The 16,020-nt window shown below is 36.6% G+C and overlaps 2 protein-coding genes across 3 annotated transcripts in view; one reads left to right on the forward strand and one right to left on the reverse strand.

Moving 5' to 3' along the window:
- Positions 1–1,038: 1,038 nt before the first annotated feature.
- shv (DnaJ homolog shv) lies at positions 1,039–12,600 on the reverse strand. Its single transcript, XM_071691832.1, has 8 exons — positions 12,444–12,600; positions 11,065–11,259; positions 10,060–10,249; positions 6,334–6,476; positions 4,418–4,567; positions 3,742–3,844; positions 2,978–3,137; positions 1,039–2,092 (listed from the first exon to the last, which is right to left on the reverse strand). The coding sequence occupies exons 1-8, from the start codon at positions 12,503–12,505 to the stop codon at positions 2,028–2,030; spliced, it is 1,068 nt and encodes a 355-aa protein (XP_071547933.1). The 5' UTR covers positions 12,506–12,600; the 3' UTR covers positions 1,039–2,027.
- Positions 12,601–14,940: 2,340 nt separating this feature from the next.
- The window catches only part of Cad74A (cadherin 74A), a 61,594-nt gene continuing 60,514 nt past the window's right edge, over positions 14,941–16,020 (forward strand). Inside the window, exon 1 of one of the 2 annotated variants that reach the window (XM_071691830.1) lies at positions 14,941–15,107. In XM_071691830.1, coding sequence (XP_071547931.1) covers positions 14,956–15,107 — 152 coding nt within the window. In that variant the 5' untranslated portion in view covers positions 14,941–14,955. Of the gene's footprint in view, positions 15,281–16,020 lie in introns of both variants that reach the window. The other variant, XM_071691831.1, reaches the window with a different exon arrangement.

Genomic DNA, 16,020 nt, shown 5'->3' on the forward strand with positions numbered 1-16,020 from the left:
TGAAGCAAGGCATGTGAAGCGTCTGGGGTGAACCATGGAAAGCTGTGTAGGTATGTATACACGTGTGTGGACATGTGTATGTACATGTGTATGGGGGGGGGGGGGGGTTGGGCCATTTCTTTCGTCTGTTTCCTTGCGCTACCTCGCAGACGCGGGAGACAGCGACAAAGTATAAAAAAAAAAAAAAAAAAAAAAAAAAAAAAATATATATATATATATATATATATATATATATATATATATATATATATATATGAACAAATGTTGGGTCTCGTCAAGTAGTTTCAAGTTCAATTATGACTTGGTAAGGACCCTAACTAAAAAGAAACATTGCAAGATCTTCAAAATACTTGCTGAATGAGTCTGCCTTTAATGTTTTTGCTCTCTTGGTCTAAGCCTTCTTCTGTCAGTTGCTAACAGAAATCTAATTCATCATAACCTCAAATATGTGCCACTTGGGTGTATACATGTACTTTTTCTGATAAGCCAAAAATCCCTTACATTTACATGATGCAAGTTATGGCATTAGATCAAATGCTACATTTTGATTCTCCATGAACTTGTTGATAGCACTTGCATACAAAGACATTTCTTAAATCAATTTACTTAAAGTTATGACAAACTCAGCTATAAAGATGCTACTACCTATCACTTCTGGATTACATGATAGTCAAAATATATCTTACATTATCTATAAAAAGAATATATTTAGGGACAGAACCTACTGGTTAATTTGCTCCCAAATGAATATCAGTCAAATCTGTAGAGAACAGTACTGGAATGCACTTCACCATTCTCTTGACTGTGCACACATTAATATCCTCAAAGGGTTAGCCAACAATGTTAAACTTGGTGTTTAATGGTGGCAATTTTTAATCAGAATTTTGTAGTCAATTTAGCTTCAAACAGCCATCAATGCATTTCTGTATCTTTTTCATGTACAATTACAGCAATCTGATTCTGTTTCACTTAGTCCCTAAAAGAGAGAAAAGTATGCTATGTAAATACAAGAGAATTTGGAAAATGAAATGCCTAGGCTGGAAAAGTGTCTACCTTTCATTAACCCAGATATAGCTCTGGTCTCTGATTAGCACACATAATTAAGACTGTCATGCTTAAAATATTCACAAAATCCTTTTGATGAAAATTACTAAAGTTCACACAAAGTACTTTTTGTCTTCACCAGTAACTAACTGACCTCAGTTTTAAATCTTATAGTTCTATGCCCATTACTGATGGGAAGTCTTGCTTGTGTATCAAACGTGCTGTAACCCTCTGTTTGTTAATTACATAATCAACTACTGTAACATTGTCAACAAACATGCCATTATTCTTTCATTAACTAATTTGTTTCTTTCCACAGATTTGTCAATAAAAAAATAAAGACAAACCTACTTTAAAAAAAAAAAAAAACTCAAGCACCACAAAAGTAATATTACAAAGTTTTCTTTAAATTCATGACAGAGAAAATGCAAGCAACAAAATCTTAACACAAAATATTCATCCATCTGAGATCATTTGTTACAATATTACTGTAAAAGATACACCTACCTTTTCATTTTATGAGCCTGTTTGTTACATAATGTTTAAGAGCAATGTTATCCATTTCCAAAGAAAGTCTAAACTGTCTAACTGGTTGTGCATATGTCATGAAAATAGGATTATTAAAACAAAATCCCATTTTCATGCACCTGAGATTTTAACAAATATTAAACACCTGTAAAATATATACAAAAATAATCATAGAAGAATTTCACAACTACTATTTCATACTTGATGCTTAAGATTACTAGTCTGCCTTAAATAATATTTGACTCCCCTTAGCTTGTAACTCTGTCAAAGTTCGGTAACAATTCATGGCATCCGTATCATGATAATCTTTTGACTTCATGGCTTTCCTTGTAATCCTCATTGCTGCTGAAGAGCAGTGCACTGGATAAGACTGAAGTGGTCATCCATTCTCAATTAATAATAAATCCACATATAAATATAACAACCTGTACAAAACTCCTATTTCAATGTATAGATCAGTAGCCCCGTAATCCATTGTATACCCTTCCTATGGAATCTTGTTTCAGAATCTTCTTTAGAGCTGAAAAAAAAAATTAAACTATTAGCCTGTGGATTTAATGTCATACATCAAATTAACCCATAAATGCCAGGTGAATGCATTATTGCATATCAAAAGTACAAAAAAAAAAAAAATTCTCTGTTTCCCATTATAAAATGAAAGAAATATATGTAAGTACCCTCGTATACAAAAGAAAGAAAACTATAAACATACTCCCACATCTTTAAAGGAACTAACGGCATGGGAGCAGGGACTAGAGATCCTTCTAGCCTATATTACTTTCCACAAGGAAGAGGAAAGAGAAGTGAAATTTTTTCGTATATGGCTCAGTTGTCTGTTCCTCATCACCTTGCTCTTGTGGGGAATAATGAGCACATATAAGGAAACGTACAGGTAAAAATAAGTGAGATTGTATATCTTTTGCGACTATGGTATAAAGAAAAAGTTAACATGCAGATCCCAGAGGATGTATTAGAGGAGTTTGAGCATGGGGTGAGCCTCATAAAGTGCATTAACTAATACCATTTATCACTACTTATGAAAGAAATATATGAAAAAGCAAAGGATATGTACAAGCCAATAAGCCAACATAACTAACATAACTCTGATGCCAGTTCCCCTTAGGAACTCCCTCAAGGAGGTAGCCACTAGCTGAGTGCATCTCTAGCATAGTGTTTCTAGAGGCTCGTACCTTATTTTCCTTCCAATGACCTGCTTAATGTGTCTACCTAAAGTTCCAAACTACTACTTCTAATCAATGCTCCCACCTAAATGTTCCTACCTACTACTTCTATTTATTGCTCCTAACATAGACAGGAGCAATATTGGATAATTTACACTAAGAAAGCCTTAATCAAAAACAGTACAGTAAATTGTGTATTACATTAAGAACAATATACAACTTACCTTCTTTATCTTCTGTATTGAATTCATTCTTTGGAAATTCCACATCAAAAGTAATGTACAAAATGCCATACAAATTATTATTCTCATAATTTGGCATGCCTTCACCCTTCTTGCGAATTCGAGCTCCAGGCCAAGTTGGTTTTTCTCGTACAATATGTACCTGAAAAATACAAGAAACTGCAATATCTGAAGCTAGAAGAGTTACTAAGTTTACCAAAAGGGCCTTGTCACTTTTCCTTTTAAAAGACTGGACAGGAATTTATCAACGCACCTACCTCCCTTCCCTTTTTCTCTTTTTTAGCATATACAATACACTACTTTCCTTTCGATTTTGTTATGCATTATCATTACACCTCCTGCAATCTTTTATCATCCTATTTTCTAACTCATTATGTTGCTCTTTATGAAGCTGACTAATGAGGATGGATACCAGTTCTTACTGCACTTCTTACTTCCTTCCAACATTTAACAAAAGAACACTATTCCTTTGTTTCCTGACCAGTATTCTTGAAAATGACAAATGTAACATGTTCCAATATGTCCTGACACCTCTTTCATATTCTTTATCTTATGAAAATTTCAATAATTACCATCATATACTAACCACATGTACTTTGAGGGACATGCAAGGCTTTGGAGATTTAAGACTACAGGAAATATCTATTCAAAGCTACACAAGTGTCATATACCAGTTCTGACGAGGTTAATTTCAGTCTTGTGAATAATTTGCATTATCTTTAAAAATAATGTACAATATTTCTTACCAAATGATTATCCAGGTGTGGAATATCAAGTTCGAAACCTAAAAGAGCTTCTTGAAGAGATAGTGTAACATTGGTGTAAAGATCATCACCTCGACGCTCAAATCTGTAAATATATTACACAAAATGAAAGCCTCAATGGAAACAGGAAAAGGAATACAGACCTTCTTCAATATAAGTCACATATAATACAAGCTGTGCCACAAAAAAAGAGCCTCCACGTATCTCTGTTCTTACAACCTCCCGCACATAAAAATGTCATGTATTCTTCCACTCTATTTCCCCTAAAAATGGCTCCCTAAGTGATGATCCTGTAGAAAAGCTACCAACAGAAATATCTTGCTCTGCCCCTTCTATTCACTCTAAACTGAGGGCCTGAATTTTTATCAAATTATGTCTGATTCTGAATTCTTATCATGTCTGTTCCTGAATTATCACATCATGTATGATAAGTTTTCAAACTGAACATCCCTGCTTTATAAATAAAATAATGTTTCTACCATCTTATTATTCAATATCAATGAATTTCTCTAACATTTAATTAAATTCCCCTTAAAGTTCATCTTTTCTGTAAACCTGTTTTCTCCTAACAAGCATACCAAAATTTTTCTTTTAATTCTGATACTTCATAAAACAATATATCCTCACAGTGCATTATCTACAGACTTATTGTACCAACCTTTCATGTGGTAGAGTCTTAATGCGAATGACAAGATCACCAGGATCCCCATCAATATGAGGTTCACCCTCACCAATGAAGCGATGCTCTTGTCCATCAACCATTCCAGGCTCAATCTCAAATTCTAATGTTCGTTCCTCATTTACCAGCCTGTTGAAATAAATCCTTGTTCAGAAACTTTGCTTACAAGCGAGTGCCTTTTATCTGTGTTTAACATATAAATCATCAATTAAAAAGTATCTGCACATGACCATCAAACAAGAAGTTACACTGCCTATGAGAATGACCCACCAAGTTCTTAAAATCGTCTAGCAGCTCCTTTGAGAGACAATGTCAATTTTTCTCAGCACAAATATATTAATCCAAATCAACAGTATTCATTTGACATATACAAGATGCTTGGAAGCATAGGAGCAATGTTCAAACAAGATACAAAAATAATCTACAGTCAATACATAAAATACTCTGGAAAATCTAACTCTAATACTCTGGAAAATCTAGCTTTAATAGGCATTTGCTATATGTAATGCTAAAAATTTTCTGAGTTCATCAACAATCAATCTGGCTTAATACTGGCAGAAATTCTCCCAAAGTTTGGGCCGTGAAAGAAACAAACAAGCAAAAAAAAGAGAAAGGGAAAATTAGGAAGAACATTTTAAGAACTTTTGAGAGGGTGGAAACCATACCTTTTAAAATGAGGTACGCAGAGTTCATAGGAAAGACATAAAAGGGTTTAGAGTTCCAAAGCTATAAGGCATGGGAAAAAATATATCTTATCATGGCCTATCCATAAGCTGCTAAAACCCACAAAGTAATTATGTAATGTGGATGTATAGTCCAGCTGACTGTAGACACACACAAGCAACCCTAGTACTATCAGAAATGAATTTCAGAGCTATCTATGAAAGACAAAGAGAATCAACACTGCAACACATGGAAAAAAACAAAGCAAAGTTCTGAGGACAGACAGTTAATGACTTGGAGTACTTTATACTTAACTCTGTCAAATATGTATATACATCTAAGGCCACCTAAGATGTGAGAGTAGCAGTCCAAAGGAGGATGAATTAGCCCCTTGTGTAACTGAAGTAACTGGAGAGGTAAGAGGAGCATTTGCCATCTGAACAATATTTCCATTCTTTTTGTGTAAAAAGTGTAGTTTCCAAGCCTAGTCAATTCAAGGTTGGATGCGAGAATGCAACTGAAAGGCATTTTTCTACAATGTTTTCTCCTTAACTCTTTGTGTTTACATCTTTTAACATGTCATTTCCCTCTCTCTTCTCTATGTTTAATGACACAGCCTTCAATCTTTGAAATAAATTTTCTTGGTACAAGTAGGAGGGGGCATCTTAACTAGTGACAACCAAACCAGTTAAAAGTTTTATGTTCTGACCACTGTAGTTGGGTATTTGACAATAAGATGTAAGTATCCAAAATGTTTGGGAAAATGCTGCCACCTACCTTTCTGTGACAGTAGAAATCAGTACATAATATACCAAAGTTTCTCTACTAAAATCCTAAAAATTCCACATATCTTGATGATTGTCACCATTACCACATTCTTCATATGCTTCAGTACCTTTTCTATTTCATTCTATAAAGCTTAACTAATGTTACAAAACTTTTTCAACTTCCTCTGACAAGACCGTCTACCATTAATTATATCTCATTTATCCAGAATCCTACAGATTACCAATCATATTCTCTATATAAAATAAAGGCTACTGAACTCCTACCCTTTTCTGAAAACTAGTATTAGCAGCAACACATTCCTTCAATACAATAATTTCCTCTTATGACAACAGTCCTCACTCCATAAATGAATATGTTACAATGTTTCCAAAATGCAGTACAATTCTAAACTGAATTATATCAATATTTTCATTTAACATGTATAACAATGTGCATTTGCATACTTGACATTGGGGCACTCATCACAAACTTGCTGCTGAGTCATCTGGAACCGTCCAGGGCCCAACTGACGAGTAACCATTTCCTGGCGGCAATTACAGCGCCGTGTACCTGATGCTGATCTAGCTACTGGTTTATTTCGAACCATCTGGAAAAAGAAGCATCATATTTCAAGTCATCATACATAAGAAATCTATATTCCTGAAAATCTGTATTACCACAAGTCATCTGGAGCAAACAACAATCTATTGAACCCACAAGGAAACCATTTGACTAAATCAGATGAGATGTTAAGACTGGTAACAGGAATAATAAAAAGACCTGCTGGTATCAAAGGATGGAAATGTGGTAGTGGCATACATGGGTATAAATAGAGGGAAGGAAAATTCTAATACAGGAAACAATACATTAGGACATAATAAGCAGACATCATAAGTTGAAATGTTAAGCTCTTGGAGAGGAGGGGAAAACAGCAGAAATGTTGAAGAGTGGAGATGACGTGGTAGCACAATGGATATACAAAATATGGTGTGCATGTAAAATTGAGGATGTGCTAGATAACTGGACAGAAGCAGTAATATTGCATTTGTAAAGAAAACGGTGGAATGGAGGCATGTAAAAACTTGAGAGAAATTAGTTTATCAAGCATATAATGTATGGTGTAAGAGTGAACTGTTATCAAGGGGGTGACTGAGGTAACAGACTAAGAAAAAAGGGGTTTTTAGGAAAAGTGAGGATATGTATATCATATGTTCTCTGTGAAGATATAAGCAAAGAAGTACACAGCAAAATGAGAAAGTTGTTTGAAGGATTCATGGACCTTGTCAAGGCAAATGATAAAATGGATTGGAATGCATTGCGAGAAGTACTTAACTCTTTAGCAAACCCTGTGTGGACTCCCTTTACTCACATCTAAAGTGAACTGGGTAGCTGTTGGTACTGCTATCTCATCCATCGATGTTTTTCATCTATTCTAAATTATGACTATCTTCAGCCATAAACTGTATTTTTCAAATATATTTCTTTGTATGCAATTACTTAATATTATGATATACATTAATCACTGAGTCAGTGAGTCAGTTGTTGTTCGCTGATGATACAGCGCTGGTGGCGGATTCATGTGAGAAACTGCAGAAGCTGGTGACGGAGTTTGGTAAAGTGTGTGGAAGAAGAAAGTTAAGAGTAAATGTGAATAAGAGCAAGGTTATTAGGTACAGTAGGGTTGAGGGTCAAGTCAATTGGGAGGTGAGTTTGAATGGAGAAAAACTGGAGGAAGTGAAGTGTTTTAGATATCTGGGAGTGGATCTGTCAGCGGATGGAACCATGGAAGCGGAAGTGGATCATAGGGTGGGGGAGGGGGCAAAAATTTTGGGAGCCTTGAAAAATGTGTGGAAGTCGAGAACATTATCCCGGAAAGCAAAAATGGGTATGTTTGAAGGAATAGTGGTTCCAACAATGTTGTATGGTTGCGAGGCGTGGGCTATGGATAGAGTTGTGCGCAGGAGGATGGATGTGCTGGAAATGAGATGTTTGAGGACAATGTGTGGTGTGAGGTGGTTTGATCGAGTAAGTAACGTAAGGGTAAGAGAGATGTGTGGAAATAAAAAGAGCGTGGTTGAGAGAGCAGAAGAGGGTGTTTTGAAGTGGTTTGGGCACATGGAGAGAATGAGTGAGGAAAGATTGACCAAGAGGATATATGTGTCGGAGGTGGAGGGAACGAGGAGAAGAGGGAGACCAAATTGGAGGTGGAAAGATGGAGTGAAAAGGATTTTGTGTGATCGGGGCCTGAACATGCAGGAGGGTGAAAGGAGGGCAAGGAATAGAGTGAATTGGAGCGATGTGGTATACAGGGGTTGACGTGCTGTCAGTGGATTGAATCAAGGCATGTGAAGCGTCCGGGGTAAACCATGGAAAGCTGTGTAGGTATGTATATTTGCGTGTGTGGACGTATGTATGTACATGTGTATGGGGGGGGTTGGGCCATTTCTTTCGTCTGTTTCCTTGCGCTACCTCGCAAACGCGGGAGACAGCGACGAGGTATAAAAAAAAAAAAAAAAAAAATTGATCACTGGATACTAAGAGAGAGAGAATGACAATGTATTTATCTAGTTTTGTGAAAGAAAATGGATACTGTTTGATGCGTCTTGGCCAGCCTCCAACCATCACATGTATACGCACACAAACTTACAAAAAGAATGAGAAACATCTTACATGTCGTTTAAACCATCAACTTAATATATTTGATGAATAAATGGGTTTTGGTGAATTTTCAAAGGTCATAATGATATATTCATCATTAGTTCACCTACATAAGTGCTTTATATGATGAGAGCATCATTAATGGTTTGTCAAGGTGTTAAACCCTATGGAACACAAGTTTATGCATGTAACAAATTCCCTTTACAAAAAAAAGTAAAACATATGCGAAAGTATAAAGTTGAAATATTAAAGAAGTCCAAGAGGATTCCATGAAAAGTCTTACAGTTTTGATACACTAGACATGTGAAAATATGGCTGATGTCTGTTTGTCCCTGACACTACCTTGTTAAGTAGGAAAAGCCATTGCACATTAAAATGCAGTTCGAGTTTGGGTTCCAAGCTAAGGTCAAAGTGGATAACAGAATGGCTGATCTTCCTATAACAGCTTCAGCTGCTGTGATTAGGCAAGGACTGAAAGCATATGTCATCCAAACTTTTCTCATTGTGTAACCAGAACGATTTCATAAACAATTACCAAATGACAATGAATGGATACAACAATGCTGATTCATCCTCTATAGATTTCACAAACTCATTTTCAAAGCTTATGTCCTGTTTCTTGACAAAAACTAATTACCGTCATTCACTTATATTCAGCATGAAAGTTTCAGCATTCAATTTCTAACCCAAACATTTCTTCCAGTAGCACTGACTTGGTACCCTCAGCTTATATATTCGGTTTGCCTGTCTGGCCTTAACTGCATAGACAATGCAGTGATCCGATAATTCAAGTCTGCTAGTTTAATACATAATACCATGATTTGCCAGGATATGCTACCTGCAAACATCATTTCAACAGAGATACTTTTGGCACATTTCGAAAAATATACTGAGGCTTCTAAGGAATATCAAAGAATAATTTGTCTACACTATGAGCACAAATTTCCACTACCATAACAACAGTATATTTGGAATATTACTTGTTCTTTGAGCATCAATTTCTTTTGTTTTACAAAGACTGTTAACTTTATCAAGCCTACATCTACAGGTATATATCATCAAAGCTGCAATGAAAACAATGCATAAGATCATTTCAAACTGACTTAATCAACTCATTCTAAAACAAAATATCTTCTCCAAATTCAAGAAAACTGGAATATATATATATATATATATATATATATATATATATATATATATATATATATATTAAACAGTATCACAATTAAAACTGAAATACTCTAACTGAGCTTAAAGAATTTACACAGACTGCACTTACACAAAATTCCATTGATCTGGACAAACCAAATGAAGTAAATTAAAACCTTTCAGATCATGAAATTATGCAAAATCAAGCAAATAAAAAGCAACTAGGCAAAAATATAATATCCATATCAAATGCTTTGTATTACCATAATTGACAAAGTACTGCTACAATACTTAAGAACAAAAAGTTTATCTGACTGTAAAAATCCATGTGGCATGACATATGCTATTCATACAAAACATTACAACCTATAAAGGGGATTTACCTCAACAAAGTTTCCAACATACAGTTCTTCAAGTGTAACTGTCATATCCATGGTCACATCTCCACCCTTGGGCACTTCTCGTTCTCTTGGTTGACCACCCCCGAAGCCAAAGCCAAAATCACCAAAGAAACTGGCAAAGGGATCCATTCCTCCAAAGCCATCTTCTTTTGCTACACATTCTTCTCCACACCTTGAACAATTATGCACATTTTACAGCTCTACTGATATTCATACATACATAATACAAATTTTCATTAAGTTACTTTTTGAAAGAAACTACTACATACATTTACTATAAAAAAAATGTAAATTAGGGTAGCAAATGCTCCTCAGGGAACTGAGAGTATCTGTACTTTGCCATTCTGTAACATTGGAGCTGTACACTCATCATTTCCCACAAATGGTGAATGTGGCCTCGAATAAATGGGCTTGCCAACAACAACTTGCAAGATGTGGATCCATGTGGGTGAATAAAATGAAAAGAAAGAGAAGGCAAATGTAAGAAGATGAAACCTGATAAAAGCTGATAAAAGCTGTACACGTGAGTAATTTAGCTGTGTAATTATGAACAAAAGGAAGGTAATGGAGTGCAGCAGTGAGATGAGAAAGGACGAGCCGAGTACACACTTAAATGAAGAGAACCTGGATGAAGTGGAGCGCTTTAGTACCTACAGGGTGAGTGTGGTGACAGATGGGACCACAACAATTAAAGTAAGTCAGTGGGTGGAAGGGAGGACCTATGGTCTTAGGTTCACATAGGAGCATGTGAGGGCAAAGATGGGTGTGTCTGAAAGAACAATAGTCTCATCAGCGCTGTACAGACGAGTCTTAAGACTTTAATTTCAATGAAAATAAGACGGTGCAAAAATAGCAAAAAGAAACAGGATGATATGCATCACAAAATAAATGTGCAAGAACTTAAAAGCCAATCGTTCCTAAATTAAGTCGTTTCAGGAATCAACAGCATGTCAAATCAATGAACAAAGTTGGTTATCATTTACATACCTGTCGTATTTCTGCCGCTTTTCGTCGTCAATAAGCACTTCATATGCAGCACCCAAGTCCTTAAACTTATCTTCTGCCCTAGGGTCATCTTTGTTCTTGTCTGGGTGATACTCCTTCGCTAACTTACGATATGCTTTTTTTATTTGGTTTACACTAGCATCACGAGGCACCCCAAGAATCTTATAAAAATCTCTCCTGTTAAAAAAAAAATGTACATCATTAAGATACAATAACAAAGAAAAAAGCAATATAACAACTAATGATTCACTAATCAAGGATTAAAAAAATTCTCCTAATCATGGTCCCAAATTCTTTATCTATTTTCCACAATAAATCCTACCAAGAAATTCGATTAGATTCCACAGGTAGGTAAAATAAATAATTCCCCAAATGAGATTAGTGGTGATATATTTACAATATAAGGAGACTCTCAGCCCCGAGGTAAAGTTCGGTTAAGTTTCCAAAGACTGTCGATTTCCAGGACTATTTCAACTAGTTTTACTTTAATGTCACATTTTCCCTGTTCTTCATAGCCCTCCCTACTGCAAACTTTATAAAGGTCGAATACAAATAATTACCCATTCAAGTTCCCTAGTCTATTTTTATAACTACCATATTTCCTACCATTCTATATGATATTCTAATGGATTTCCATAATTTGGTCACTTGTTGGTCATATGAAAGAACAATATATGTTACATGTACATACCCATCCTTGTCTAAAATCATAAGTTCACAACTAGCAAACTGGAGTTTAACTCCTTTTACTTATGAATAATTCAGTCTTAAAATACCTCTAAGACTGTAATCAAGAAATATAAATCAGTAAATCACGTTAAGGTCTGACATTAGCCTAGACCGTGATACAGTGAACAAGAAAAGCAAAAGGTCATGAATGCAAAGTGAAGGAAAAGTATTTCAGCCAAAATAAACACCATTGTAAATAGCCTTTTAAGAGAAACGTGAATCTGGTTTAAAAAATAATAAAAAAAAAAAGTTTCTGGGGCGTTTAAACGTTGCGCTAAAACGTGCGAGAATGTGGCCCGCTCTGATTGGTCCATGTCACTCACCACGGGAGGCGGCCAATACACTCAGGTTACAAGATTCACAACCTATTCCATGCGTTCAATTTCACATTTACTTACATAAAATCCCATAACATTACTCCTCAGCCCATTTTCATTCACTAGAATGTTTAATATACTCATTCAACCATGGCAAATGGTAGGCTGCAACCTGCACGAGGAATCAGCTGATCGGCTGCATCACAATGTGTATGTTAACTTTCATGATTTCTGGCTATTAATCATAAAGTTGTGCGCCTATCTGATCACTCAAATCATGCTCATGCACTCATAACTCATCAGTGTTATACTTACCCCGCTTCACACGCGATAATTAAGAGTAAGAGGCAGAGGCCCCAGCTCCAACTCGGCGTCATTTTGACAGGTCTGTCGTCTACTGAAACCTGAGGGGTAGTTGCTTGGAAGATCTTACTATTTAACTTCTACAACTTTCATTACCACATGAAATATATATCAATAAAACAGAAATACTACCAAAAGACATATATAGATCTATTTTATATTCAGAAAGTGGCTCTATAGCTATTTTCCTATGAAAATTAAAGATTGTAGAAGTGCTTTCCCTCAGTATTGGAAGTGGCGCGAACCTGCCTTCAGACGATGCTCGACGCGGCCGCCTGACACAATGCCACGTATTACACTTCTTAAGAAATTCTCAAGATAAGACAAAATGCATCACTAAATGATAAACCTTATCATAACTATAACTTTACACTCTCAACTATATAATTATCTTGAATTAATTAAAATAATATATTTCCCAGTGTTATGTAAGGAAAGTTAAGATCACACTTTTCCTGGTTTCTTTAGCGCGCCTATCAGACGTTTGTAGGTTTATATATATATATGTGTACGTGTAGGAAGAGAGGAAAGTGATTGGTTCTCAGTGAATGTAGGTTTGCGGCAGGGGTGTGTGATGTCTCCATGGTTGTTTAATTTGTTTATGGATGGGGTTGTTAGGGAGGTGAATGCAAGAGTTTTGGAAAGAGGGGCAAGTATGAAGTCTGTTGGGGATGAGAGAGCTTGGGAAGTGAGTCAGTTGTTGTTCGCTGATGATACAGCGCTGGTGGCTGATTCATGTGAGAGACTGCAGAAGCTGGTGACTGAGTTTGGTAAAGTGTGTGAAAGAAGAAAGTTAAGAGTAAATGTGAATAAGAGCAAGGTTATTAGGTACAGTAGGGTTGAGGGTCAAGTCAATTGGGAGGTAAGTTTGAATGGAGAAAAACTGGAGGAAGTAAAGTGTTTTAGATATCTGGGAGTGGATCTGGCAGCGGATGGAACCATGGAAGCGGAAGTGGATCATAGGGTGGGGGAGGGGGCGAAAATTCTGGGAGCCTTGAAGAATGTGTGGAAGTCGAGAACATTATCTCGGAAAGCAAAAATGGGTACGTTTGAAGGAATAGTGGTTCCAACAATGCTGTATGGTTGCGAGGCGTGGGCTATGGATAGAGTTGTGCGCAGGAGGATGGATGTGCTGGAAATGAGATGTTTAAGGACAGTGTGGTGTGAGGTGGTTTGATCGAGTAAGTAACGTAAGGGTAAGAGAGATGTGTGGAAATAAAAAGAGCGTGGTTGAGAGAGCAGAAGAGGGTGTTTTGAAATGGTTTGGGCACATGGAGAGAATGAGTGAGGAAAGATTGACCAAGAGGATATATGTGTCGGAGGTGGAGGGAACGAGGAGAAGTGGGAGACCAAATTGGAGGTGGAAAGATGGAGTGAAAAAGATTTTGTGTGATCGGGGCCTGAACATGCAGGAGGGTGAAAGGAGGGCAAGGAATAGAGTGAATTGGAGCGATGTGGTATACCGGGGTTGACGTGCTGTCAGTGGATTGAATCAAGGCATGGAAAGCTGTGTAGGTATGTATATTTGCGTGTGTGGACGTATGTATATACATGTGTATGGGGGGGTTGGGCCATTTCTTTCGTCTGTTTCCTTGCGCTACCTCGCAAACGCGGGAGACAGCGACAAAGTATAATAAATATAAATAAAATAAATAAATATATATATATATATATATATATATATATATATATATATATATATATATATATATACACACAGCTTGTTCTTATCCTGGTTGATTAATAAGATCAGTTACTGAAATGTAAGTGTATTTCCTTTACTAAAGCAAGCCAAACTTGAAATGAAATGGTGAATTTAGTAATATAATTTTCAGGGCTATCTATATCTCATAAACGTTTCTGTCCTGAGGTCTAAACCAGATCTTATATAATCTAAGATTTGCCTGTTCTCCAAAACAAGAGAGAAGTATTCTCCCAGTTATCCAAATAAATATATTCCAATTATCAAGAACATTATCTTTCAGTTATCCAGATCAATATGCGTTAGCTATATTTCGTTACCCACAAGGAAGTAAACACAATATAATATACTGTAAAGTGATATAATATTCTTCTGTAAGTCTAACATCGCTTCAGTACTTGAGCTCATTATTATTATTTCATGCTTGAAGAGAGAGTGAAAAAAAATCTATTAATTGAGTACTACTTCTCTTGCTTTGTGTTGTGGAGGTGGAAATATGGCGACAAAAACGGGTCGCGAAATGTGAAGAACACGGGAGGGGGGTGTACGGTGTTGGGGGGGGTAATCTTGTAGCGGGGGGGGGGGGTTAATATAGGAGGGGGGTAACACCGCTAGGGCTGGATGAAGACTTCTTGCAGTCACCAAAAGTGGACTTATCGCAAAGATTATTAGATATATTTTCCTCTGTAGTTTGAGTTATTAGTGGTAGAGACAGGCAGAAGCGTTCAACTATAATGGTTACAAATGACGAATAATATCTTAATGTTAATTGGTGTTGGAGGCGGAAGCATAGATTATCGTACATCTGAACGCTTGGCCTCAAGAGTTCCTAGGCAGTGTGGGCCAAGACGTCTAAGGGAGTGCCCATCTATTCTTCGCAGTTTTCCTCTTAATTATGTCCTAAAATTCGTCAGGTATGTGATTGAATAGTGCATAAGATATCCAAAAGTGTTTACAATACAGAAAAATTGAGATGAGAAGTGAAAATGAACGGTTTTCTTGAGTGATATGATAAGAGAATGGACTAACGTCGAAGTTGTGTTGACGAAGAACCTGTTCCACCTTTCGCCAGCAGCTGATTCATCAGGTACGGCCATAATTCAGGTAGTTTCTCTTCCGGAATTGTACTTACAGAACTGGAACCTCTACGACAGGTCAAACATATTAGTGATGCTAAGTTAATGAAGGCTTTGCCTTGTTTAAAAATCGGATCCCAGCCGTATAGGTCAAGGCTATGTAGGGCACGATTCGTATGCTCTGCTACAGGCAAAATTTGGAGAGATGATACATTCTCAACCTAAAACAAAGACTAGAACTATAACTTGAGTGTACTTACAAACTTGGGACATTTGAGTGGAACTAAATGGCATTGCTTGAAGGCTGACGAGTTAAGAGCCACACCCTAAGAGTAAGGATAAGCTACAATGAACTCTAGTTAAGGGGTCCATACGACTCATGGTATTCACTGGATGAATAAAGCTCTTTCTTCCTGCACCTATAGAGTCCCTGTCTCCCTGTCCAGTACTTGAGCTGCCCTGATCAATACGGTTCTCATTATTAAATTCGTTTTAGCTTAAATCACGTCATGATAAACGTACATTGTGGAATTTCCCGATCTCAGGGAAGTATAGAATCTTATTATCTGGTCATTAAGATGCGTGTATGTGCTTGTATATGAGTGGAAGAGAAAGAGAGTCTGTCCATAGATAGTAAAGATAAGACGAGCATATTTTCTTGCCTAGCCGAGATGACTGAGGATGGCTATCTGGAGAGGCGTTGAAATTTTGGGTTTCCGGAACTGTTGATTCTCTCTCTCTCTCTCTCTCT

This window comes from Panulirus ornatus, chromosome 51 (assembly GCF_036320965.1).
Source record: "Panulirus ornatus isolate Po-2019 chromosome 51, ASM3632096v1, whole genome shotgun sequence".
Classification (NCBI taxonomy): domain Eukaryota; kingdom Metazoa; phylum Arthropoda; class Malacostraca; order Decapoda; family Palinuridae; genus Panulirus; species Panulirus ornatus.

Bases quoted from the DNA above. Each gene is read 5' to 3' on its own strand.
- shv (XM_071691832.1), bottom strand. From the start codon at position 12,505: ATGACGCCGAGTTGGAGCTGGGGCCTCTGCCTCTTACTCTTAATTATC. The intron at 10,250-11,064 runs GTATGTAAATGA...TAATTGTTCAAG, and splicing joins AAGCGGCAGAAATACGACAG to GTGTGGAGAAGAATGTGTAG. The intron at 6,477-10,059 runs GTAAATCCCCTT...TTCTTTTTCCAG, and splicing joins ATGTTGGAAACTTTGTTGAG to ATGGTTCGAAATAAACCAGT.